Genomic DNA, 27,651 nt, shown 5'->3' with positions numbered 1-27,651 from the left:
AACAGTAGATATTTAACCAAACAAATGAAACACAATATGCCAAAAGTCTTAAACGCAAAGAGAACAAAAATCATTTATTTGAAATACTTGTAATCCTTTAGGTTTAGAGAATGTTGGAGCCAAAAGGTACACATGCATATTCATGTTGTTTAGCATGAAGTGGATGGGCTACAGCAGCACAGACCACGAGTGTACACTCAGTGGCCACTTTATTAGGTACTGAAGGTACTAAGTGGCCCCTCAATAACGTGTCATTGATTCTGATACATTACAGAATAAAAATGCTGAGAAACTAATGTAATATGCAGGTTGGCTCGATCGTTTTGTTTTGCATTTTGTTCATTTCCTATTGATTATCTTGTAACTAGTTTTATTTACTTAGATTTACCATCTATTTCCATTGGTTCCATTTTCTGTCCTGTTAGGAAGGACCAGATTCCTCCTCGGTAACTCGGATTCCCCAATGCATACACAAGAGCATTGGCTATGGGGGAAGTCTTTGCAAGAATGGCAGGAAGCTGAAACACAGAAGTACATCAGGACATTGTTATATTTACATCAGACTTGCAAATTTATGAGATTCTTAAGGAAAATTAGATTAGCTTAATTTGTCACATGTACTTTGAAACATACAATGAATTACATTGTATGCACCAATGACCAATAGAGTACGAAGAAACGCTGGGACGTGCTTCCAGTCCCAACATGGCATCCTCACAACATACAAATCCTAATCCTACTTGTTTGGAATGTGGGAAGAAACTAGAGCAGCCAGAGGAAGTACGAGCTGTCACAGGAAGAAAGTACAAACCCTTTGCACACAGCAGCAGGAATGAATCCCTGATCTTCTGATTGCTGGCACTGCATGTGCTTCGTGACCATGTAGTCGTACCCAATTAACCCATGTACTGTATCGCAAAACTGCGACTGGACCAAACTAAATCTAGGAAATGGCAGATTCCTTTACAATTTTACTACTTTGTTTTGAAGACCAACGCATATTTCAGCTTTTGTAATATCTACAATATCTCAAAGGTAAGGTCCAAAGGATTTCCAAACTTTATCAGTTGGGGGTGGACTTTGTTAACAAGGCAGGGATTTATTGCCTATCCCTAATTGTCCTTGAGAGTTACTTCCTTGATTCACTGCAATATTTCAAGTAAATGTATCCTCATGGTGATTTTGGGAGGGTTATTCAAGAATTCAGTCCCAAACTCGGGTTTCCACTGTACACTCAGTGGCCGCTTTATTAGGTACACCTATACACCTGCTCATTAATGCAACTATTTGATCAACCAATTATGTGGCAGTAATTCAATGCATAAAAGCTTGCAGACATGTTGGGATTGTGGGACTGAGTTTAAGAGCCGAGAGATAATGTTGCAGCTATATAGGACCCTGGTCACACCCCACTTGGAGTACTGTGCTCAGTTCTGGTCACCTCACTAGAGGAAGGACGTGGAAACCATAGAAAGGATGCAGAGGAGTTTACAAGGACATTGCCTGGATTGGGGAGCATGCCTTATGAGAATAGGTTGAGTGAACTTGGCCTTTTCTCCTTGGAGTGACGGAAGATGAGAGGTGACCTGATAGAGATGTACAAGATAATGAGAACCATTGATAGTATGGATAGTCAGAGGCTTTTCCCCAGGGCTGAGAGGACATATTTTAAGGTGCTTGGAAGTAGGTACAGAGGAGATGTCAGGGGTAAGTTTTTTATGCAAGAGTGGTAAGTGCGTGGAATGGGCTGCTAGCGACGGTGGTGGAGGCAGAAACGATAGGGTCTTTTAGGAGACTCCTGGATGGCTACATGGAGCTTAGAAAAATAGAGGGCTATGGGTAAAACCTAATGGGTAAAGCCTAAAAGAAAGGAAAATGCAGCTGCTAGGTTCCTGTCTGCCTGCAGTCCTTGTTCTTCTTGATTTGTTCCTGGAACATACAATTAAATAAGTCTTGATAGTAACTACAATGTATTTTGTAGGTGGTACACACTGTAATGGTAAAAGATTGTGTGGAAGTTTTGTGTCAGGGACAGTCAGGCTACCAATTGTGCCATCCAGCTGGTCTACTTGTAAGTATTCCATTTGACATCCTTGGTAGATATTGGAAAAGGGAATTGTTTGTTGAATCTTTTGTGACAGGATACCCAGCTTCTGATAGCAGCAGAATTTCTGTGGATGGTTTGATTGTGGGACACGGGATGTTGTTGGTGGGATCTCAGTGATGGGACTGCCATCAAGGGTGGACAGTTGGACCGAGTCGGTGAATTGCTTGGCTCTTGAATGGGGGCAATTGTTAGTAGCAATTGATCATCTAGGTCTTTATGCAGACATTTCTGAGGTGGAATTGTTCAACCATCAGCAAAAAATACTGATTTCTGACACGAGTGAAGAAAGATCAATTGGAGAGGCTTGGCCTTGCTCATGGATCTGATGAACTCATGCTACTATGACCTGGACTGAGACAGCTAACCCACTTTACTGGAGTCATAGGGTCATAGAACACTACAGCACAGAAACAGGCCTGTCTTCCCATCCAGTCCATGTCAAACCATTAATCTACCCAGTCCCATTGACCTGCACCCGGATCATAGCCCATAACCTGTCCATTCATGTAGTTGTACAAAGCTCTCTTAAACGTTGAAATTGAACCCAGCTCCACATCAACAGCAGGCAGCTGATTCTACACACTCACCACCCTCTGACTGAAGAAGATCCCCCTCAAATTTCCCTTAAATATCCTACATTTTACCCTGAACCAATGACCTTCAGTTTGAGTCTTATGCACCCTCAGAGGGAAAAAGTCTGATTGAATTTTTTTGTATCTCTTTCCTGGACATTTGCCTTTTCAACACACCTATAAACAGACTTACCATTCTAATTTTAGGAGATAGGATGGTAACATCTTCAAAGACAGCGTATGTGCAAAGGAGGCTGTAAGGGCCCCAGCATATTAGAATGATTTTAAAAGGTAGTCCTGTATTGAACTGTTCAGAAACAAAATAATTGTTAGAATGGTTCAGCTCACTAAACAATTATATCACACAAAGCAAAGAGACAGATTTTTAATAGCCAGATGAAAAAATCTTTCTGGAAATTATGCATACTTCCTCTAGCTTCATTATTTATTTTACTCCACGTAATTCACAGCCAACTCATTATCATTGGTTAATCTGAGTACCTTTTTTCAGTATAAGACCATAAAATGTAGGAGTAGAATCTGGCCATTCTGCCCATTCTGCCCAGCTCTGCTATTTCATCATGGCTGACCCCTGATGCCATTCAACCACACACACCTGCCCTCTCACCATATCCCTTGATGCCCTGACCTCTCAGGAATCTATCAACTTTCACTTTAAATATACCCACGGACTGGGCCTCCAGCACATTCTTTGGCAGAGCATTCCACAGATTCACCAACTTTTTGGTTAAAAACAAAATTCCTACTTACTTCTGTTCAAAAAATTCACCCTCTAGATCTGGATCCCCAGAATCATCCTCGTGAACCTCTTCTGGACTCTCTCCAATGACAATATATCCTTTCTGAAACGGGGCCCAAAACTGTTGACAGTACTCTATAAGTATGGCCTGACTAGTGTCTTATAACGCCTCGGCATTATCTCCTTGTTTTTATATTATATTCCCCTTGAATCTTTGCCACCTTTCTCTCTGAGCTTTCCTGTCGTAATTTGACAGGATAGATTCCTTCCCAGACTTGAGGTCAATTAATTGAGATTCCCAAACTTCTTCTAAATATTCAGCTCTTATGTTGGCGATTTGGTATGAGATACCTGCATGTTACAAATTCAAAAAAGCTGGTGGAGCTGTTATTTCAGAAACAGAATACAAGTGCAGATACAATTATGTTGTCTTAGAGCAGGGCTTCCCAAACTTTTTTTTGCACCATGGATCAATACCATCAAGCAAGGGGTCTGTGGACCCCCGGTTGGGAACCTCTGTCTTAAAGTGTATGCCTCAATAAGAATTTTTACCCCCTTGAGATTTCAGACTGGGTCTGGCTTGACCTTTGCAAGTGGAGAGACCTGCAACTGAACTCAGTGTCACAGCATGATGCAGACTGATGGAAGCCAGGTTCACAACTCTACTTTTTTAATTTAGAGAAACAGTGTGGAACAAGCCCTTTGGGCCAATGAGCTGCACCTGTCCAACAGCCCACCTATTTAACCCTACAATAATCACAGGACAATCTAAAATGTCCAAATAGTCTCCTAACCAGTACGTCTTTGGAGTGTGGGAAGAAACTGGAGCACCCAGAGGAAACCCACACATTCACGGGAAGGACGTACAAATTTCTTACAGATGCTGTCAGAGTTCAACTCCAAACTCTGATGGCCTGAGCTGTAGATGTGTTGCGCATTTATACACAGTAACAATCGGCTCAGTAGCCCACAGGGTATCTATTTATTTATGTAGAGAATATTTGTCTAATTTGTTTCCTCCCACAGTCCGATGGCATACCGGTTGGTCGTTGTAAGTTGTCCCGTGATTAGGTTAGGATTAAACTGATGGATTGCTGGGTGTTATGGTTCAAAGGGCCCGAAGTGCCTATTCCATGCTGTATCTCAATAAAACTAAACATAAAATCTAATTAATTAATTCAAATCATCAATCAATGGTCATTTACACATATTAGATTGGGATAATATGTTGATGGTTTTAGGCATTTAAGATCACGAGGTTTTTCATTAATAATAATACGTTAGGCTTTTTTTAAGTATTCCTCTCTGGTGCAAGGAAGGATGTTGTGTCAATGTACAGCTGACCAAACATGGAACAATCATCAGACTAGAGATTTGATAGTTAAAGACGTTAAATTTACTTTAATAGAGTGAGAGTTTACTTGGAGTATGGTCTGAAATTTTGTTTTCAATTGAAAGTTAGTAAGTGTCCTTGCCTAAAAAGCTCTTAGAGGGAAAACCCTTCACTACTTTTAAAAGCTACTTGAATGAGCATTTGAAGAGCTGTAGCCTGTAGGTCTGTGGACGTGAGTCTCTATGTGAATGAACCAAGAAGAAACTAGGCTAATTATAAAATAAGGGCCTGCATATGCAAATTGTCATCTTTTGCTGATGACATTATTAGCCACTTCAAAGGATGAGACCTGAGGGAAATACATGGCCTAACTTTCAATTCTCAGAATCATGTGAAATGCCCTGATGGAGCAGCTGGGAAGAGGAATACGATAGTTTCTAAATCCTCAAGAATCCATGCTTCACCAATCAGAAGATCCCCAGGGCAGTGATGTTTTGAGACCTAATGTTTCTGACATTTGTGGATCTTAATGGAGTGTAAGTGCTTCACCTTGAGTCTTCTCTACAAAGCTTGACATTCTCCTCTCATTTGTATCTGGCATTATTAGAAACTCCAGCTACTTTATTTCTGGGTCATATTAAAACCAGATTATTTCCTTTTGACTTTCTGAGACCCTTTGGGCTTCTTTCTCTAGTTAAGAGGGTTTTCACTCTCAATGGCTCCACGTTTAAGTAAGTTTCACCTATTACATACAGCAAGGGTGATGGAATAGATGTGGATATAGCAAGTTTGAGAATAAGAATGTAGGACAGACCTGTCAGCTTCAGATCTCTTAATTATAATCTGAGATAAGAATGGTGAAAAGGTGCCAGATAGCTCAGGTTCTGCTCCTTTGTGGAGTCCTTCAGCCAGAGAGATCAGGAACAGGCAATCACCCTGTCACTCAGAAGGTGGCTGAGTAATGTCTGCAGTGCAGTTAGACATAGAAATAGGAAATAAAATGCATGTCTTATGAGGTTGGGTTGAGCCAGCCAGATCTTTTCTCTTTGGAACAAAGAATGAGAGGTTACTTGATAGAGATTTATAACATGATAAGATGCACAGACAGAGTGGACAGCCAGGGACATTTCCCCAGAGAAAAAATGGGTAATACAACATGGCATAAGTTTAAGGCAATTGGGGGATATCACAGGTAGTTTTTCAACACAGAGTGTGGTGGATACATGGAATACAATGCCAGGGTGGAGGGGAGCTGGTAGAGGCAGGTATATTAGGAACAACTAGGAGACTCATAGAAAGGCACATGGATGGAAAAAAAAGTGGAGGGCTGTGTGGGAGGGAAGTATTAGATTGATCTTGAAGTAGGTTAAAATGTTGGCACAACATTGTGAGACAAAGGGCCTGCACTGTGCTATTCTGTTCTATGTTAAAACTTGCCTTTCTCAATAGTACATCGTCATCACCTCTCTTAGCTCTTTTGAAGACACCCCTACATATTGTGTTGGCCATTACATAAAATGGTCAACACATATATGTCAACCATTTTATGCAGTCATGTTTTCAGCTATCTTTGAATTTAAAATAATTCTCCACTGTAAAATTCTCAGCTTCCAATTATTATTATAATTAATACTCTGTTAACTTTCTGGAAATATTTTACAACCTCCATAATTCATTGCATTAAGTGATGCACAACTTTAATGAGTTTTAGTGCAAACAGCTGGGAGACATACTTCATTGCCTGGTTCATCTTTAATGAAGGATGAGAGGGTTCTGTGTTCATTTCTTGGCTTATGGAGTTTGAGGTTCATAAAGGATAACCTCAAATTTAAATACAAGCTACTTAAATGTAGGTCAGTTTAGAGCTTTGCATTCTGAGATCTCATTATGGATGCTTAGATAGTGGCCAAGCAAGTTAAGTTTGATTCTTTGGCATTTATTTATTGAGATGTCAAACCCACTTTCTCTTACACTTCCTGTTGGTCTAATGTTCTTGATGTTCCAGAATTCATAGAAGTTCAAGAGATATTTCAACCAAAATTAATGTTGCTGCATTCTTTTTTGTACCCGGTGACCTAGGGTCTCGTTTATCTTATTTATACCAATCTCATAATTTAAAGGTCATGAATATACTGCCACAAATCTTTTAGTTCCTTTTATTTGATCAGCACCTAATCAGTTATGCAGCAGTTCATTTCCAAAATGCCCGACTTTACCCTTCTCCATAGTGAACAACATTTGTTCAGTCTGTGAACCCTTGTACATCCTCTTACAATTTTCTGTAGTCATTCTCATTTCTTAACTGCCCCTAATATATCTCCTTCAACCACCACCCCATGCACCCTCCACTCTATGTGTAAGCAATCTACCTCTGACATCCTTCCTATATTTTCCTCCAATTACATTAAAATTATGCTCCCTCATATTAGCCATATCCACCCTTGGAAAAGTCTCTGGGTATCCACTCAGTCAATGTCTCATATCACCTTGTACACCTCTATCATGTCATCTCTCATCCCACTTCATTCCAAAGAGAAAATACATTGCTCTCTCAGCCTACCCTCATAAGACATGTTGTCTAATCCAGGCAGCATCCTGGTAAATCTCTTCTGCACCCTCTCTAAAGCTTTCACATCCTTCCTATAATGAGGCAACCAGTACTGAGCACAAGGTCCTTTTTTCTTCACTTCCATTAGCCATTTTTCGTTGCTGCTCAGTTGTATATTCACTATGATGTTCCAGGCACTTGTTAGTTAAATTTAAAAGCCTGTCACAACTAACCTTGAAGGGATGCAAAAAAAAAGGCAAATCTCTGCAAAACAATTCTCTGTTTTCAAGAGTTTTATGAATTAACCACAAACGCAAACTATGTGCTATCCAGCGGCGGTGTTAGCTGTGAGGAGGATGCTAAGAGGATGCAGGGTGACTGGACAGGTTAGGTGAGTGGGCAAATTCATGGCAGATGCAATTTAATGTGGATAAATGTGAGGTTATCCACTTTGGTTGCAAGAACAGGAAAACAGATTATTATCTGAACAGTGGCCAATTAGGAAAAGGGGAGGTGCAACGAGACCTGGATGTCATTGTACACCAGTCATTGAAGGTGGGCATGCACGTACAGCAGGCAGTGAAAAAGGTAAATGATACGTTGGTATTCATAGCAAAAGGGTTTGAGTACAGGAGCAGGGAGGTTCTACTGTAGTTGTACAAGGCCATGGTGAGACTGCACCTAGAGGAAAAACTTCTTCACACAGACAGTGGTGAACCTGTGGAATTCTCTGCCACAGGAAACAGTTGAGGCCAGTTCATTGGCTATATTTAGGAGAAAGTTAGATATGGCCCTTGTGGCTAAAGGGATCAGGGGGTATGGAAAGAAAGCAGGTACAGGGTTCTGAGTTGGATGATCAGCCATGATCATACTGAATGGCGGTGCAGACTTGAAGGGCCGAATGGCCTACTCCTGCATCTGTTTTCTATGTTTCTATGTTTCTGGGCTCTGTAATAGTTTAAAACTGGTCCAGTTGTTTTGGAATTTGAACCCAGATTTGATGCAAATTAATAGGATGAAACCTTGCTCTCTTTTTCTTTTACATAAATGAGTGAAATGCTCAAACTACCTCTAGGTAAATGATCAGTAAGATGTAATACTGAGAAACAAAGGGATATTAATGTGAAAAGATGATTAATATTGTAATAAGCTACTGTATATAGAGAATGCTACTCATCATATGATAAAGCAGTTTCCAACCTTGGCATTGGAAAGATTAGATAAAGATTAGCTTTAATTGCCATGTGTACACTGAAACATCATGACATACAGTAAAACATGTTGCTTTTGCATCAATGACCTTTACAGTTCGAGGATGTGCTGGGGACAGCTACAAGTGTCGCCACACTTCTAGAACCAACATAGCATGCCCAGGACTTATCAGCCTTAACCTATACATCTTTAATGGTAGTGTAGTGGTTAGCACAGTACAGTACAGTACAGGTGACCTGGGTTCAATTCCTGCCACTCCCTGTTAAGGAGTTTGTATGTTCTCCCCATAACCGCGTGAGTTTCCTCCAGGTGCTCCAGCTTCCTCCCACTGTCCAAAGACGTTCAAGTTGGTAGGTTAATTTATCATTGTAAATTGTCCCGTGATTAGACTAGGAAAAAATTAGGGTGGCACAGCTCAAAGAGCAGGAAAGGCCTGTTCCACACTGTATCTCAGTAAGTGAAAATAAAAAAAAACAAAATGTGGTGACATCCAAAGAAAAGAAACATGGTCATGGGGAGAATGTACAAACTCTTTACAAACTGTGGTGGGAATTGAACCCTGATCTTACAGCCGGCACTATATGACACCAACTGCTAGACTACCATGTCAGGTGCTAAACATTGAATACTTTTCTTCCTCAGGGTTAACTGACTCCTCTTATTCACAAAGGAATCATTTAGAAATTGTTAGTAATTCACATTTTACTCACCGGAGGTTTAAAATATGAGTCAGAAATGTAATTTCCATCTTAAAAAAATGATGTGTTTCAAACCCAAAAGTTCATGATTATCCACTGAGATTACACAGAAGAAAACTATCATAAAATAAAAATGTGTACTATGATGGTGAAAAACTTGAAAGGTTATTGGTTATAATCTTACTAACATTATGTGTTGTTTGTTCTTTACCTTGGTTTGTCCAGTTTTCCTGAACTTATTCGCACAAGATTGGTAAGAAGTCAACAAGATGAAAAGTGGAAGGCCAAATTCAAAAAGTGCCAATGGAATGAAGAATGAGATAAAATTTCTGGAAAGAATAAAGGATGGAGTTATACATCAGTTTCTAAGATACTTAACAAAGTGTAATGAACTTCAGTATCCTGCACATTGTATCCTTCTGATACTGGTTTGATTTCACATAACTCAAGATCATTTTGTCAAGATATTCTCAATAATACCTTCCCATTTTTGGTTTTCCAAAGGAACAGGTACTTTATTCCAACAACAAAACTGGCTATGCTAAGGATGATTTATAAACAAAAGAGATTCTACAAATGCTGGAAATGCTGAACAATACAGAGAAAGTGCAAGACAGGCAAGCATCAAGTCAGGCAGCATCTATGGAGGGGAATAAACAGTCGACATTTCTGGCCAAAACCTTTCATCCAAATTTATGTAATTCTTTTGCAGGACATTTGGAAATGGATAACAAATACTGGCTTTGCCAGCCAGAACAGCTTCCAGGGAATGAACAGTGCTAAAGAAAGTCATGCACCAACCTGTCGCCTTTCGAGTAGTCCAAAGTGCAGCAGGTTCTCAATGGCTCGTAGTCATATTCACCCCAGCCCAGCAATGGCATAAGTGACCAGAATCCAGCGAAAGCCCAGTTAAACCATATAACAAATATGGTGTTGCTCCATTGTAATCTCGATCCTGAAGTATAAAGCATCAATGCTCCAGCTTGGTGAATAGAAATTTAAGTCCAACTGCTACATGCCAAATGGAATTTTAATATTATAAACTTACATCATAGCTTCCTTTTTCTTCTTGCTGCCTCAGTAAAACAGCCAGCATAATCAGAGACCCCGCCAGCCCTGGATATTCTCTCTCCGCCCCTCTCCATTCAGGCAGAAGATTTAAAAGCCTGAACGGACATACCATACCAAAAGGCTCAAGGACAGCTTCTGTACTACTGTTATCAGACTCTTGTACATTACCCTGGACTCTTGACATCACAGTCTATCTCCTTATGATGTTGCATTTTATTGTTTACCTACAATACACTGTCTCTGTAGCTGTTATTGTTTTACCTGGTTCTGTCTCTGTGTAACGATTTGATCAGTACGATCAGTATGCATGACGGGCTTTTCACCCAATCTGATTGTAATGTGAAGGGCTTGTTTATTTATTGATCAAAAGATGTTCCTGCCATGCCCATCATCGATTGTCCTGATCAAATGATGCAGCAGCTCTTTCTGATTGGTTGCCTTGTATGCCACGGCACCAGTATCCAGTCTCCTGCTTTCCATTATCTCCGGGCACTCAGCTGCACACTGTGTTCATTACCATTTGCTGAAAATCCACCGGGAAAGTATGCTGCAGATACAGGAGGGCCCATGCACACAGCTAAGTATATGTTTGTTGAATGTTTAGATTTCTAGTTGTGTAACTTGGAGAGACTTAATGAGGTACCTGCGGAGTTTGAAGTGTTACTGAAAGTTAAGTGTTGTATTGTAGTGTGTGTAACCTAGGGCTCCCTAAATGTTTGATTGAATGTTTCATTGTTTGTCTCTAAATAAATAGCTAATGTGCTTATTTGGAATCAGTGTCTTCTATCTCACTTAGCAAATCCGTGAACCTGCTTCCTTTTAACACTATTGCACATGACAATAATTTCAAACCAAACCAATGATTCAGGCCATGAGTCAGGCAGCATCATACTGTAATTCTGGGGCATCAGTATGAAGTGTTAAGACCTCAAGTGTTAATTAACTATATTAACTTATCAGCCAAATGCTGTCAAACATAAAAAGATATTAAGAAAGAGGATGTGCTAGAGCTTTTGGAAAGCATCAAGTTGGATAAGTTGCCGGGACCGGATGAAATGTACCCCAGACTACTGTGGGAGGCAAGGGAGGAGATTGCTGAGCCTCTGGCGATGATCCTTGCTGGGGAAGGGAGAGGTTCCAGAGGATTGGAGGGTTGCGGATGTTGTTTCCTTATTCAAGAAAGGGAATAGAGATAGCCCAGGAAACTATAGACCAGTGAGTCTTACTTCAATCGTTAGTAAGCTGATGGAAAAGATCCTGAGAGGCAGGATTTATGAACATTTGGAGAGGCATAATATTATTAGCTATAGTCAGCATGGCTTTGTCAAAGGCAGGTCTTGCCTTACGAGCCTGATTGAATTTTTTGAGGATGTGACTAAACACATTGACGCAGGAAGAGCAGTAGATGTAGTGTATATGGATTTCAACAAGGCATTTGATAAGGTACCCCATGCAAGGCTTACTGAGAAAGTAAGGAGGCATGGGATCCAAGGGGACATTGCTTTGTGGATCCAGAACTGGCTTGCCCACAGAAGGAAAAGAGTGGTTGTAGACGGGTCATATTCTGCATGGAGGCCAGTGACCAGTGGTGTGCCTCAGGGATCTGTTCTGAGACCCCTATTCTTTGTGATTTTTATAAATGACCTAAATGAGGAAGTGGAAGGATGGTGTTGTGGATAGTGTGGAGGGCTGTCAGAGGTTACAGCGAGACATTGATAAGATGCAAAACTGGGCTGAGAAGTGGCAGATGGAGTTCAACCCAGATAAGTGTGAAGTGAGAGGCAACATGAGTGAATCTGCAGATGCTGGAAATAAATAAAAACACAAAATGCTGGCAGAACTCAGCAGGCCAGACAGCATCTATGGGAGGAGGTAGTGATCCTGATGAAGGGTTTCGGCCCGAAACGCTGTCACTACCTCCTCCCATAGATGCTGTCTGGCCTGCTGAGTTTTGCCAGCATTTTGTGTTTTTAATAGTGTCTTTAAGTGGTTCATTTTGGTAGGTCAAATATGATAATGGAATATAGTATTAATGATAAGACTCTTGGCAGTGTGGAGGATCAGAGGGACCTTGGGATCTGAATCCATAGGACGCTCAAAGCAGCTGCACAGGTTGACTCTGTGGTTAAGAAGTCGTACGGTTTATTGGCCTTCATCAATCATGGAATTGAATTTAGGAGCTGAGAGGTAATGCTGCAGCTATATAGGACCCTGGTCAGACCCCACTTGGAGTACTGTGCTCAGTTCTGGTCGCCACACTACAGGAAGGATGTGGAAACCATAGAAAGGGTGCAGAGGATATTTATGAGTATGTTGCCTGGATTGGGGAGCATGCCTTATGAAAACAGGTTGAGTGAACTCGGCCTTTTCTCCTTGGAGGATGAGAGGTGACCTGATAGAGGTGTATAAGATGATGAGAGGCATTGATCGTGTGGATAGTCAGAGGCTTTTTCCCAGGGCTGCCACAAGAGGGCACAGGTTTAAGGTGCTTAGGAGTAGGTACAGAGGAGAGGTCAGGGATAAGTTTTTTATGCAGAGAGTGGTGAGGGCGTGGAATGGGCTTCCGGCAACAGTGGTGGAGGCAGATACGATAGGTACATGAAGCTTAGAAAAATAGAGGGCTATGGGTAACCCTAGTAATTTCTAAGGTAGAGACATGTCCGGCACAACTTTGTGGGCCAAAGGGCCTGTATTGTTCTGTAGGTTTTCTATGTTTCTGGAACTATCAATGCTGGAAATCCAAAATAAAAGCAAAAATGCTGGAAATTACACCACTCTTTGCAAAGAGTTATCATGTTAAGTTGGAGAGTCTTCATCAGAATTTGGACTAAGAAAAATAGGGATGACTATAGGATGTAGAGGACATGCAGAAAGCATGATGGAACAAAGGGAATATCAGCAATAGGGTGAGGACAAGTAAAAAAAATGTCTCTTTCTATGGAGAGGCTCCCGAGGAGGTTCACGAGAATTATCCCAGGTATGAGAAAGGGTTTATCAATGAGGACTGTTTGATGGCCCTGAGCCTTTCCTTGCTGGAGTTTGGAAGAATGAGAGGGATCTCACTGAAGTCTATCAAATCTTGAAGTATCTATTGAATTGGCCTAGATAGAGTGGGCACAAAGGAGATGCTTCCTCTAGTGGGGAAACAAGGACCAGAGGGCAGATCCTTAGAATACAAGGACACCCCTTTCTTTAGAACAGAGATGAGAAGACATTTCTTCAGCCAGAGGGTGGAACTCATTGTCACAGACAGCTGTGGAGGCCAAGTCATTGGGTATATTTAAAGCAAAGGTTGATAGGTTCTTAATTATTCAGGGTGTCAAAGTTTACAGGGAGAAGGCAGCAGACTGGGGTTGAGAGGGATAATAAATCAGCCATGATAGAATGGTAGCAGACTCAATGGACTGATTCTGCACCTGTGACTTATGGTCTTCGTCTGTACAATCACTCTTTAGCTGCCCTACTTGTGCTAACTCTATTCCCTCTGTTCTACCCATCCTTCTCGGCAATGTAAAAGCACCTTTTTTAAATTTCTTTCCCAGCTCTGAAGAACAACTTCTAACCCAATATGTTAACTCTATTTCTCTTTCCACAGACCTGTTGACTATTTCCAGCCCAAGTGTTTTTTCACCTTTGCTACATATTAGCCCTGGATGGGTAAGCTGGGGTCAGTTAAGGTGAATTTAAGCAAGATTCCCATTCTTAATAGTTCTCTCGCGAGGTCCTTTAAAATAGAACAAATGTGAATTGTTTCAAGGTTGGCCCTGTCATAGCTTGCTAATGCTTTGCTGCCACATTTCACATGGGAATAGAGGCCCCTTGACTGACTGCACTATTAAGAGTGAGCATCCCTGTGGCAGGAATGAAAAATGATGCTAATGTACAACAGAAATCAGCCTTAGCAATCAGCTGAGGAAAGGAATGGGATTATTTCTGCAAGCTTTACAGAACTGAAGAGCTTTCAGACTGTTGGGAATCACATACCTTATATAATTAAATCAATAAAGTGATGAAAACAAAGCTTCCATCTATGTGGCAAAAATAAATTCAGAGATTATTAGAACAAAGGCAAACTCTACAAAGTGTTATAGTCAGTCTTTCACTAATCTTTAATGTGCTCACAAAGAGTACATTCAAATGAGCCTGTCTGTGAAGTCCATTTTAAGGTCTCGCTGACCACAGCGTCAATAGAATCAATGGATTTAGACTTCTTTCAGCTTTTTGTTTTACAACGTATTCACATCTCTGATATTCAGATAAATAAAGTTGTTTTCCTTCCCTGAGATTTCAATAAGGCTCAGCACATTGTTACTCGAGTCATCATGTGCTTCACTCACCCCAACACTGAACTCATTCCACAAACAAGTGACTCACTTTCAAGGACTGTTTATCTCATGTTCTCGATATTTATTGCTCATTTATTTATTACAATTACTTTTTTTTTATTCACTTTTTGCATTTGCACATTTTGTTGCTTTTTGCACATTGGTTGTTTGTCCGTCATTGTTATGTGTGTTTTTGTTGATTCTATTGTGTTTCGCTTTACTTACTGTGAATGTCCACAAGAAAATGAATCTCAGGATTATATATGGTGACGTATTTACACTTTTATAATAAATATACTTAGAGCTTTGAACATAATATATAAAATTATAAGGGGTATAGGTAGGGTATAAGCAAGCAGGCTTTTTCCATTGAGGTTCTGTGAGATTCAACTAGTGTTCATAGGTTAAGGATGAAAGATGAAACATTTAAGGGAAACATGAAGGGAGACATCTTTACTTAAAGGGTGGTGAGAGTGTGGAAAAGCCAGTGGAAGTGGTGTATGTGGGTTCAATTTCAACATTTAAGAGAAGTGTAGCTATGTACTTGTAAGGGAGGAGTATGGAGGGCTATGGTCTGGGTGCAGGTCAATGGAACTAGGTAGATCAATGGTTTGGCACAGACTAGATGGGCCAAACAGCCTGTTTCTGTGCTGTCCTGCTCTATGATTCTGTGATGCAATCTGCAAACTTCTTCATCATGGTCCGTCTTGTTTTGACTGAAAATGGTCAGAATTACTTACTGCTGTAGCTTAGATGATATCTGTCCCAGGCAATGGCTGCACAGCCATTAATGCTGGCCAAGGCTGTTAGAAAACCTTGGAAGCCATGGGTCTGGCATCCCTCAGATCCATAAGGCCAGTACCTGTGAGAGAGGCAAGCAGGAAATGTGATGTGGTGGGAAAGTGGGATTGTTAAAGCCCATTTTTGGACAGTGCAGGTACACTTAAAGATCCAAAAAAGTACATTTTTATTCAAATTCACATTCAGAACCATTTTATTTTATCATGTGTACATGCTGTGGGATGTATCATTTGCATTAATAACCACCACTACATAAAGATGTACTGGGAACAGGCTCCAAGTGTTGCCGCTTCAAGATTCAAGATTCAAGTTCACCTTTCACATGTACATCAAAACAATGAAATGTGTTGGTTATGTTAACAATCAACGCATCCAAGGATGTGCTGGGGGCAGCCCTCAAGTGTTGCTACACATTCTGGTGCCAACATTGCATGCCCACCAGGCTCAGCACAACAACACACAACACAACAAACAACAAAACAACAACAGCAGAACAAGCAACCTTCCTCCCTCACACCCAGCCACCTGCCTAGCCACTCACACACACTGTCCTCCAAACCAAGGCCAGGTATTTCCAGCCTCCAGCGGACTTGCAGATTCACTAACATTGGGCTTCAACTTCCTAATTGGATTTGCTCTGGTCATCTGAATTTGAGTACATCCAATCGACTTTCAGTATGGACCCCAGGTCTTCCTGGTGACATATGATTTGTTAGTACAATATGGATAGAGGCTTCATGTTTACAGGTGTCATTCAGGACATATAGTTTGCAAGACTAATGAAATGCCACAGCCACCGTTCTCTCTTTCAAAGAGCATAAAAGTTATAAGTTAAAAGTTACAAAAGGAATAAATCCACTCAACATCAACATTAAATTATCTGGTCATCCAGCCAAAGAGGCAGGCAGTCAATAAGTTTCAAGGCTATGAAAAGGCAGATTGTGGGGTCAATGGATTTCAATAGCTACATTTAATGTCAGAGCAATGAATGCAGTTGTCCATCTTATTATGAGAACCAACTGTTCAATTGTGTTATAACAGAGGGATAAATTTTGTATTTGAGCCTGGTGGTCATGCTTCCAGGCTTTTCTATCTTCTGCCTGATGGAAAAGGGGAGAAAAAAATGTCTTGTGTGGATGGGGGGGTGGGGGGGGATCTTTGATTATTCTGGTTGTTTTACCAAAATGGTGAGGAGTGTAGAGTCCATGGTTTCTATGATGTGCTGAGCTGTGTCCGCAACTCCCTGAAGTTCTAATGGAGAAAATCCTCTGATTAATATGCAACCTATAGGATCTGATAAATTCCCTAACCTTACCTACATGTGAAAGATCATTGAACTCTTTGGGAACTAAATCATCATCTGTGGAGCTGAACTCTTCTCCATCTGTATAAGATGATAAGAAGAATAGATGGAGTGGACAGACTGGGCTGCACCTGTTTCTCGGGACATCAATGGCTAACATGTTAAGGAAATTTGAGGAAAGTATGGTGCAGATGTCAGAAGTAGATCTTTTACACAGAGTGGTAAGTGTGTGGCACGTACTGCCAGGTGTGATAGTAGAGGTAGCTAAGTTGAGGACATACAAGAGATTCTTAGATGGGCACACAGATGAAAGAGAAATGGAGAGCTAGTGTATGTGGGAAGGAAGGGTCATATTGATCTTGGAGTAGTGAACCACTAATAAACCCAGCAAGAAGTTCAATGGGAATTAATTTATGCAGAGCTTCATTAAAGTATAGAAAACAGCACCAAAGGAATAATTGCAGTCAATGGTCTAGAGCAGGGGTTCCCAGCCTGGGGTCCACAGACCCTTCGGTCATTGGTAGGGGTCCATGGCATAGAAAAGGCTGGGATCCCCTGGTCTAGAGACACATCAGGGTAAAATGGATAAGCAAAAGAGGAAGATGGAATACAAGGTTATGCTGGGAAGAAATAGTACAGGAGGATGTCAGTTGGGAACATAGTTAAAGTTCAAAGTTCAAAGTAAACGTATAATTAATGTACGTAAACTCAGCAACTGTATTTGATACACCTGCTTGTTAATGCAAATATCTAAGTATGTGGCAGCAACCCAAAGCATAATGGTATGCAGACATAGTCAAGAGGTTCAGACCAAACATCAGAATCGGAATGAAACGTGATCTAAGTGACTTTGACCATGGAATAATTGTTGGTGCCAGGTGGGGTGGTTTGAGTATTTCAGAAACTGCAGATCTACTGGGATTTTCATGAACAGCAGTCGCTGGAGCTTACAGAAAACGGAGCATGAAACCAAAGAAATATCCAGTGAGCGGCAGTTCTGTGGGCAAAGGTGCTTTGCTAATGAGGGAGGTCAGAGGAAAACGGCCAGACTGGCTCAATCTGGCAAGAAGACGACAGTAACTCAAATAACTACACATTATAATAGTGGTGTGCAGAAGAGCATCTCTAAATGCACATGTCAAATTTTGAAGTGGATAGGCTTCAACAGCCCGAAGACCGCAAACATACAGAAATACACTCAGTGGCAACTTTATTAGATACAGGAGGTACCTAATAAAATGGTCACTGAGTGTATATGCCACCATATATTATCTTGAGATCCCTTTGATAGCATAAACACTGGTGTGCATTACCTTGCCCAAGTGGCTTGCTTCTGTGCTACATATTCTCCATATTTATGTTCAATCCAAACTGTGTTTACCTCAAAAAGCTTGAAAATGCAGCGATTAATGCATTCACACAGATGCCTGAGTCAGATACAGCCAAACTGGCGACCAGGAGATTACTTGATGTCTGGATTTCCTTTATCTTATAAAAGGACAAAAGTGTTATGCCGTTCAGGACTAGTCCGATGAGTGCTGCAGAGCAGAGAAAAACACAATGTGAGTGTGGTTGAACTAATGCAATGTAAAGCATTCCTGTCACAGTGAGGTTTGGTTATAAAACTCCAATCAAAATACCTTATCTAGCTTTGATGAGAAACAGAAACTGCTTCAACCCATTGAAGGACAGATGCAACCAACTGAGATCTTGGGAAATGGGTATCAGAATACCGCAGTGTGCATGTCAAACCTACCCTCAGTAGCCTTTATTAGGTACACCTGTACCCCTGGCCACTAATGCACATTTCTAATCGGCCAAACATGTGGCAGCAACTCAACGCATTGAAGCATGCAGACATGGTCAAGAGGTTCATTTGTCGTTCAGACCAAACATCAGAATGGGGAAGCAATGTGATCTAAGTGACTTTCACTGTGGAATGATCGTTGGTGCCAGTTGGAAGTGGTGTGAATATGTCAAGAACTGCCGGTCTCCTCTGATTTTCATGCACAGCGGTCTCTAGAGTTCACAGAGAATAGTGTGAGAAATATAATATCAAGCGAGTGGCAGTTCTGGGGCCAAAAATGCCTTGTTAACAAAAGAGATCAGAGGAGAATGGCCAGACAGGTTCAAGCTGACAGGAAGGTGCAAGGAATTCAAATAACCACATGTTACAACAGTTTTAATAGGCACAAGAGGTAACTAATAAAATAGCCTCTGAGGTTATTTTAATATGGAAACAGAAGATTTTGAGTTGCTTTCAAACTAGTTCTTCCTCTTACACACACAGACACAACAGCAATCACGCTTTTATTTTATTTAGGTACTATTGAGGTACAGCACAAAACAGCCCCTTCCAGCCCTTCAATCTGCACCACCCAGCAATCTACCATTTTAACCCTAACCTAATCACAGGACAATTTGCAATGACTAATTAACCTACTAAACAGTAAGTCTTTGGACTGTGCGAGGAAGTCAGAATGCCCGGAGGAAGCCCACATGCACATGGGAAGGAACAGACGCACTTGCTTACAGAGGATGCTGGAATTGAACTCTGAACTCTGACACTCTGAATTTTAAATAGCGGTACACTTACTGCTGCAACCCTGCTGTTACACACTGGAATATTGAAAACGTTTGCAATACCTGAAAGCTATGAAAGGCAAATATTTAGCTTGCTGCATAACCAGTCCACAAATCCACCTAAAGTCAAGCAGAAATGTTATCTTGCTTATACTGAAATACGTCTGCACATATTGGTATCAGACATTGTGATTATGACGACATGAATATTCCATAAAACAGAAAAAGAAAGTGGAAAATAAATATGATAGATCTGACATAAGATTGATATTATTGATTGTATCATTAGTTATGATTATTTCATACAAATATGACTGCACCTAATCAAAGTACATTTATTTAACCTACTACTGGAAAATCAAATATAAAATCTTCTTGCTCTCTTGAACGCCCAGCTCTGGTTCCCTGCCTGCTCTGGATCGTTACATCTCTAGTTGCCAATGAGACATCAACCAGTTTGACTTCGCTCTTTTCTCTTCCTCGAACCTTAACCCCTTTGAACGTACAGTATTGCCCTCCACTCTCTCCACACCAATCTCAACCTTACTATCAAACCAGCAGACAAAAGGGGTGCTGATGTAGCGTGGTGGACTGACCCCTACCTTGCTGAGGCCAGCCAGCAACACTCAGACACCTCCTCTTACTTACCCCTTGAAAGGGACGCCACTCAGAAAATTATCTCTGACACCATTACTAACCTCATCAACTCTGGAGAACTCCCATCCACTGCCACCAAACTCATAGTTCCTTTATCCAGAAGTGCTCATTTCTACCTCCTGCCCAGGATCCAGGATCCACAGACCTGACTATCCAGTAGGCCCATTGCCTCTGCCTGCTCCTGCCCACTGAACTTGTGTCGGCATATCTGGACTCCATTCTATCTCCTTTGGTTCAGAGCCTTCCCACCTACACTCGCAACACTTCACATGCTTTTTATCTCCTCAACAACTTTCAATTCCCCGCCCCTGACTGCTTCATTTTCACCAAGGATGACCTGTCCCTATACACTTCTATCTCCCATTAAGAAGGCCTTAAAGCTCTCTGCTTCTTTATCAACAAAAGACCCAACCAGTTCCTGTTGGTCAGCCATTTTAATTCCTTTCTCCATTACTGTTCCAACATGACGGTCCTTAACCTCCTTTTTTGCCACAATGAAGCCACTCTCAGGATGGAGGAGTAACACCTGATATTCCTTCTAGGTAACCTCCAACCTGATGCCATGAATATTGGCTTCTCCTTCTGGTAACTTTTTTCCCTCCCCCTTCACCACTCTGGCCTCTTATCTCTTCTCCTCAACTGCCTATCACCTCTCTTTTGGTGGCTCTTCTTCATCCCTTTCTTGCAGGGTCCACTCTCCCTCTATATCAGATTCCTTCTTCTCCAGCTCATTACCTTTCCCACCCACCTGCCTTCACCCATCAACTTCTAGCTAGCCCTCCCCCCCTACCCCATCTTCTTATTCTGATGTCATCCTTCTTCCTTTCCAGTCCTGAAGAAGGGTCTTGGCCCGAAACGTCGACTGTTGATTCATTTCCATAGATCCTCCCTGACCAGCTGAGTTCCTCCATCATTTTGTGTGTGTTGCTCTGGCTTTTCATCATGTCTTGTGTTTAAAATTACCTTCCAGTAACAGAGCAGTTCCCAGTGCAAAGACTTCCAACTCAGTGAATCCCTCAGTCAATGGATGGGAAGTTACCATCTTTACACTCTGCAACACTGCTTATCAAGAAGAGAGAACTGCTTCTTAAATACAGTTTGCTGAGCTTGAAAATGTGCCAATGGTTTATGTAAACTCTGAGGGGGGGGGGTGGGGCAAGGGTACTTTATAATCCTGAGAAAAATGTCTCATGACTGCTTTGTACTTTAGGCTATTAAGTCATGTTTTTTCAAGTCTGAAATGTGTTTTTGTTACAACAAGGTCTTTGTGAAGAAGTGTAAATCAAATCCACTGTGGGAAGGGTTGGAGACTGCTTGAGTTCAGATGCTTCCCAACCACTTTTGTACAAATTCAATCTCCATGAGTAACCCTTGATGGCATGGTACAGTTATATGTCATATATGGTAACTACGTTACCTAGTTCTTAGCAGCCATCAAACACACTTAAGTAAATAATATACACAGGAGCATGTGCAGCAAGTTAAATCTCACTGCTTTTAAGGGTAAACCTTTGAAAGATGCATATTTAATGCATGCTTTCAAATACACATACCATTTGTCAGAAGTGCCTTGTGTACAGACACTCCTGTGCCTAGCATCGCTTTATACAGTCAGTCTATGTATATAAGCTAACTTCTTGTATTTATATTTATTGATTTTTAAAATTATTGTGTTTTAAGTGTGCTGCATCAGATCTAAGGTAGCAATTATTTTGCATTTGTGTGCTGGAAATGACATTAAATAATCTTGAGTCTTGTATACCTCACAGTTCTTGACAGACCAGTCAAAAACTGTGTGGTATACTGCCATGCGTACCGCTGAATTAATTGGTTTCATTCCTAAACTATCAGTGTTGGTGATTGGTGAAGAAACAACTTGTGAAAGAAGTGTTTGACTCCACTCCATGTTTGTTGTGCTTGGTACACCTTCAGTAACATTGGTGTTTTTCTCTATGCATTGTCTAAGCCCTGCTAACTTGCACATGCCATTTTGGACATGCATCTATTAATCATGTGCCCAATGCAGAATGGGCTGTAGGTCACATCTCTGTAATACTAACACAGCTTCTCTTCCTCTAGTCACACTGACTGATCTGACGAGCATTTCCTGCAATTCTGACCCATATTTGACACATTTCCATGTGCCTTTGCTTGTTTACTCTCTCTTCAACACTCTACTGTGGCATGATAGCACAGTGCTTTACAGTACGAGTGACCCAGGTTCAACACCCACTGCTGCCTGTATGGAGTTTATACATTCTCCTTGTGACCGTCTGGCTTTCCTCTGGTTTTCGCCCACAGTCCACAGATGTACCAATTGGTGGGTTAATTGGTCATTATAAGTTGTCCCACGATTAAACTATGATTAAATCGGAGCATTGCTGGGCAATGCAACTCGAAGGGCTGGAAGGGTCTATACCTCACTGTATCTCAATACATAAATAAATAATAACAAACTAGATACAATTTAAATGTAACTTGGTTTAGCTCTTTCCTAGTTCAGAAGAATGGTTTTCAGCTTGAAACCTTTAACCCCCTTTCTTTTTTCACAGATATTTCCTGACCAGCTGAGTGCTTCCTTTTTAAAATTAAATTAATTTTATTTAATTATTTTATTATAATTGTTATTAAAAATAATACAATTATTATATTATACAATTTCTTATGATCACAAGACCCTGTTGGATATTAATAATACAAAGCACGATACTGTAAGTCCGGTTCATTATCAAGACGTCAGCAGAGGAGCTCCATAGCCTTGGGTTAATGCAAGGACCAGGCCTCCCAGGCCCTCATACTGAAGAGTCACCTCTTACAGCCACCCATGGGAGGAGGTGACAAAAGCTGTGTGAGGGAGTGCTCTGAAACTGGTGTTAGATTAAAAAGCTAAGCCCCGCAGGCTGGATCTCCTGTCAATACTGCTCTACAATACATATATTTTTGTGTGACTGTGTGTTTACCACAATCATGTGTGTGCTATATTTGCCTTGTGCTGTGTTTGACTGTTGGTGCTGTGTTTTGCAACCTGGCCCCAGAGTAACACTTTCGTTTGGCTGTATTCATGTGAGATGAGGTACTACTGCTTGCTTGTTCTTACAGAAATGTGACAGCATCCCATGCACCATAAAGACCTGGCCCCCACAGCTGCCTGTGGCAAAGGATTCCACAGATTTACCACTCTCTAGGTAAAGAAATTCCTCCTTATCTCTGTTCTAAAAGGATGCTTCTCTATTCTGCAGCTGTGTCTTAGACTCTCCTACCATAGGAAACATCCTCTCTGTCAAGGCCTTTCACCATTCGATAGGTTTCAATGAGGTCACCCGTCATTCTTCTGAATTCCGGGGAATACAGGCCCAGAGCCATCAGACGCTCTTCATACTACAGGCTATTCAATCCTGGACTCATTTTCGTGAATCTCCTAATGTTAGCACGTCCTTTCTAATATAAGGCACCCAAACCTGCTCACAATACTCCAACTGAGGTCTCACCAATGCTTTATAAAGTCTCAACATTACATCCTTGCTTTTATATTCTAGTCCTCTTGAAATGAATGCTGACATTGCATTTCCCTTCTTCACCACAGACTCAATCTGCAAATTAACCTTCAGGGAATCCTGCACAAGGACCCACCAGCCCTTTTACACCTCAGTGTTTTTGTATTTTCTCTCAATTTAGAAAATAACCTTTTCATTCTTCTACCAAAGTGCATGACCATACACTTCCTTACACTTTATTTTACCTGCCATTTCTTTACCCATTCTCCTAATCTAAGTCCTCATGTTGCCTCTCTACTTCTTCAAAACTACCTTCCCCTGCACCTATCTTCATATCGTCTATAACCTTTGCAACAAAGCCAGCAATTCCACCATCCACCTTGACTGAACAGAGCAGCACTTTTAGTAACAGACTAAGACAACTGTGCTGCTTCAAAGAGTGCTATATGAGATTATTCTTACCCTCGGCCATTAGCCTCTATAAGGAATCAACCTATAGCGGGGAAGTGATGAACTGCCCCCCCACCCCTCCTGTTAGACTGTTTGTGTTAATTTATTTTTTATTCTTTCTACTTCTCTTCTAGTATTTATATCTGTGCACTTGTAATTCAACTGTGATACTTTAATTTCCTTTGGGATCAATAAAGTATCTATCTATCTATCTAATTATTGTACTAGTTCATTAATCAGTGATAATCTCTGCTTAAAATTACCATGACACCCAAGAGAATTTTTTGGCAGATTATTGCCAGTTTAGGTATATGCTGTCAAGCAGGTTCACCACTCCCGAATAGACACGTGTATGATGAGAGTTATTTAGTCTGGTTATCCACAGGAACAAAATCCAAGAAGAACCGTAACAAAACATTGGCCTTCATGGAGAGTGGAATGGAGAAAATTGGCAGCTAAATAATTGATTAAAACATGAAAAAAAATTCAATATTTTATTGGAATGAAGTGCAATTCTCATAAAATTAGAAAGATTTTGAGGTAGAAACCAAACGAATATTACGGTCAATGGGAATGTTCCTACAATCATACCATGTGTATGAGATAATCCATCTCCACAGTATATCTCAGTGAAATCAGGTTTCACTAGAATTAATAATGCTTTCTATAATTTTAAGAATAACAGATGACAAAGGATGCTTAATATGTGAACCATCATCTGGTTTGGATTTTCAGATATTCTTGAGCAATGAGCTAGATTAAGGAAATTGGAAGGAGATGCAGTTTGTGATTGGATTCTGTACTATATTTATAAGCCTCCTCGATTAAATGCAACATATCAATGATTGTTTGAAAATCTGGCCCATAATCACCTTAGGTAGAGAAGGAGAAGTCAGAATGTTATTGAGAACCTTAGCATGGTAACATAGTGCTTGGCACAACAGTTTACTGGGGTTCAATTCCTGCCGCTGCCTGTAAGGACTTTTTTATGTTCTCCACAGGGGTTTCCTCCTGCGCTCAATGGTCCCAAGATGTACCAGTTGGTAGATTAACTGGTCATTGTAAGTTGTCCTGTGATTAAATTGGAGGATTGCTGGGCTGTTGGCTCAAAGAGCTGGACGGGCCTATTCTGCGATACATCTCATAAATAAATAAATAAATAAATAAATAGACAGACAAACAAATAAATAAAATGAACAGTGGAAAGAGTGACCCATATTACGAACTACCCACTACACAGCTCTGCCAGGCACTTCCTGCCCACCTATTGAAAGGTCTGCATTTTACAACTTCCACAGCAGCTCGGAGTGACAGCCAGTCTTCCTCAATCATAGGTAATTACCTAAGAAGAAGGCATGTACAAAAGATACGGCCCTTTAAAACATATCTAATCAGTCTTTGTCTGCTTTCCCTATTTCCCATGGGCCATTCTCCTCTCCTATCAGATTCCTTCTTCTTCTTCCGTCCTTTACTTCTTCTACCAATCACCTCCCAGCTTCTCACTTCATTCCCTCCTCCCTCAGCCATTTACTTTTCCCCTCAGCTGACCTCACCTATCACCTGCCAGCTTGTACTCCTTCCCCTCTCCCACACCTTCTTATTCTTGCTTCTCTCCCCTCCCTTTCTAGTCCTGATGAAAGGTCTCAGCCCGAAATGTCGACTGTTTATTCCCCTCCCTTGATACTGCCTGACATATTGAGCTTCTCCAGAGTTTACAGAGAAAGGTGTGAAAAACAAAAAGACATCCAGTGAGCAACATCCTGTGGGCAAAAGTAACTTATTAACCAGAGAGGTCAGAGGAGAATCCCAGGAGCCCAGCAGTTTCTGAAATACTTAAGCTACCCTGTCTGGCACCCATAATCATTCCACAGTCAGTCACTGAGATCGCATTTCTCCCCCATTCTGATGATCCCTCTGAACCTCCTGACCATGTCTGCATGCTTTTATGCACTGAGTTGCTGCCAGCTGATTGGCTGATCAGGTATTTGTATTACTGAGTGTGGTGAACTACATATACCTGTCTGGACATGCCGCTCCCCCCACTGACTGCTCCTGTGGCTCCTCCCACAGACCCCGGTATAAAGGCGATTGGGGCCTGAGACCTGCCCTCAGTCTCCAGGATGTAGCATGGTGGTCAATTGCTGCTTGTTCTTTCTTCCAGTCAATAAAAGCCGATATCCCACCTCACGTCTCAGAGAGTTATTGATGGTGCATCACTGAGCAAGTGTACAGCCTTCCATACCCCTCACATCCATGCACCTATCCAAATATCTCTTAAATGTTGAAATTGAACCCACATCCACCACCTCCACAAGCAGCTTGCTCCACACTGTCCCCTCCCTCTTCGTGAAGAAGTTCTTCCTCATGTTCCCCTTACACATTTCACCTTTCACCCTTAATCCATGACCTCTACCCAGCCTCATTGTCCTGCTGTGCTTAGGCCACATGGCATTTGCACATTTGCAGGAAGCAATAAGCATCTAAGTGAAAATAACTAAAGAGCCCTCCTTAATCCCCTTCTATCCTTTTGATCTCGGGATTCACTGTGTGGCAAATGAGCACTGTGGGACTGTAAGCAGTGAAGGCAGGAGATGCTGGTGAAACGGAGTTCAGCCGGAGAGACCTCTGAATCACTGGTGCTGAGGGCAGCAAGGAAGATGTCGCTCAACGTCTGGTTGCTTTCTTGTTTGTGCTTTGGTCGTCTAGCTGTGGGAGTCTGTCTGTGTCCTTCCCAATGCATCTGTACCTTCCAGAGTGGCAAAGACCAGGCAAGGTATCCCAGCAGCTTATAACTGATCTTAGATAAGAATGGAGAGTATAAGTGAGTGATAGCTCATGCATTGTTTGGAAGCTAATCATCTATACTATTACATTAAATTATTAATACAAACGTAATCATTTGCAATTCAGTTCATTTTGATTGTGCTCTTTAAAATGGCTGTAACTGATGATCTGGAATAATGTCTGTGTAAATGTGCTCTGTAGTATGCTAAATTATAAACATACTTTTGAAAACATTTCGCAAGCTCCAAACAATGTTCCTCATAAGCTTAATTCAAACTTCAAATTTCTGAACTCTGTGCCGTATATTTGATAGTTTGTCTTTTATAATGCAGCATTCTATATAAAGTCAAATGGTAACAGTAACATTCAGTTTTGGAAAATGATAAGCAGGTTCTCTGTTGTTGGCAAATACGTATATTATTGCAATAATACAGGATCAAAAGTAACTTCTACTTGAGCTGTTAGTTTCATGCATTTGCTTTTAATGATCAGTGGAGATCTTACTCATTAGATATGAGGTGACTTATTCATTTATCAAGATTCGGTTGAGTTACTCCCTGATCTTGATAATTCATTTGCATTTTTGTCACCATACAAGGAGATATAATCAGTGCACGAATGATGTCTCCTCATGCAGCGATGAAACATTTGCAAGTGGATTGCCAAGATCAGAGAACAACTCAGCCCAACCATCAACCACCAGGGCTACACTTTTTACCGAGTTATTTTCATTCATTAAGATGCTCGACCATGTGTCGTATATAAACTTTTGAATACAGTTCACACAGGGATTCCATCTGCTCGCAACGGAACTCCAGATGATAAACTCTTCCCATTCCTCTTCCTGTTTGCTCCTCCGAACCCTGACCCTCACCAAAAGGAGGTCTACTCACTGACCTTCTTGAAGCTGGCTATCTCCTGCCCACCATGTCCCACTCAGTGTTGTGATGTTG

The 27,651-nt window shown here is 41.2% G+C and overlaps 1 protein-coding gene across 1 annotated transcript; it reads right to left on the bottom strand.

Annotated features, from left to right (window-relative positions):
• Positions 1 to 107: 107 nt before the first annotated feature.
• rgra (retinal G protein coupled receptor a) lies at positions 108 to 21,017 on the bottom strand. The gene is made up of 7 exons (XM_059946964.1): positions 20,934 to 21,017; positions 18,112 to 18,268; positions 15,367 to 15,488; positions 10,032 to 10,185; positions 9,442 to 9,559; positions 2,873 to 2,986; positions 108 to 518 (listed from the first exon to the last, which is right to left on the bottom strand). Exons 1-7 carry the CDS (start codon positions 21,010 to 21,012, stop codon positions 375 to 377), a joined length of 888 nt encoding a protein of 295 aa, XP_059802947.1. The 5' UTR covers positions 21,013 to 21,017; the 3' UTR covers positions 108 to 374.
• Between the last annotated feature and the right edge of the window lie 6,634 nt (positions 21,018 to 27,651).

The sequence above is a fragment of the Hypanus sabinus genome, chromosome 21 (assembly GCF_030144855.1).
Source record: "Hypanus sabinus isolate sHypSab1 chromosome 21, sHypSab1.hap1, whole genome shotgun sequence".
NCBI classification, from domain to species: Eukaryota; Metazoa; Chordata; class Chondrichthyes; order Myliobatiformes; family Dasyatidae; genus Hypanus; species Hypanus sabinus.
The sequence above is the reverse complement of the archived record's forward strand: the minus strand, read 5'-3'. Positions and strand labels throughout refer to the sequence as shown.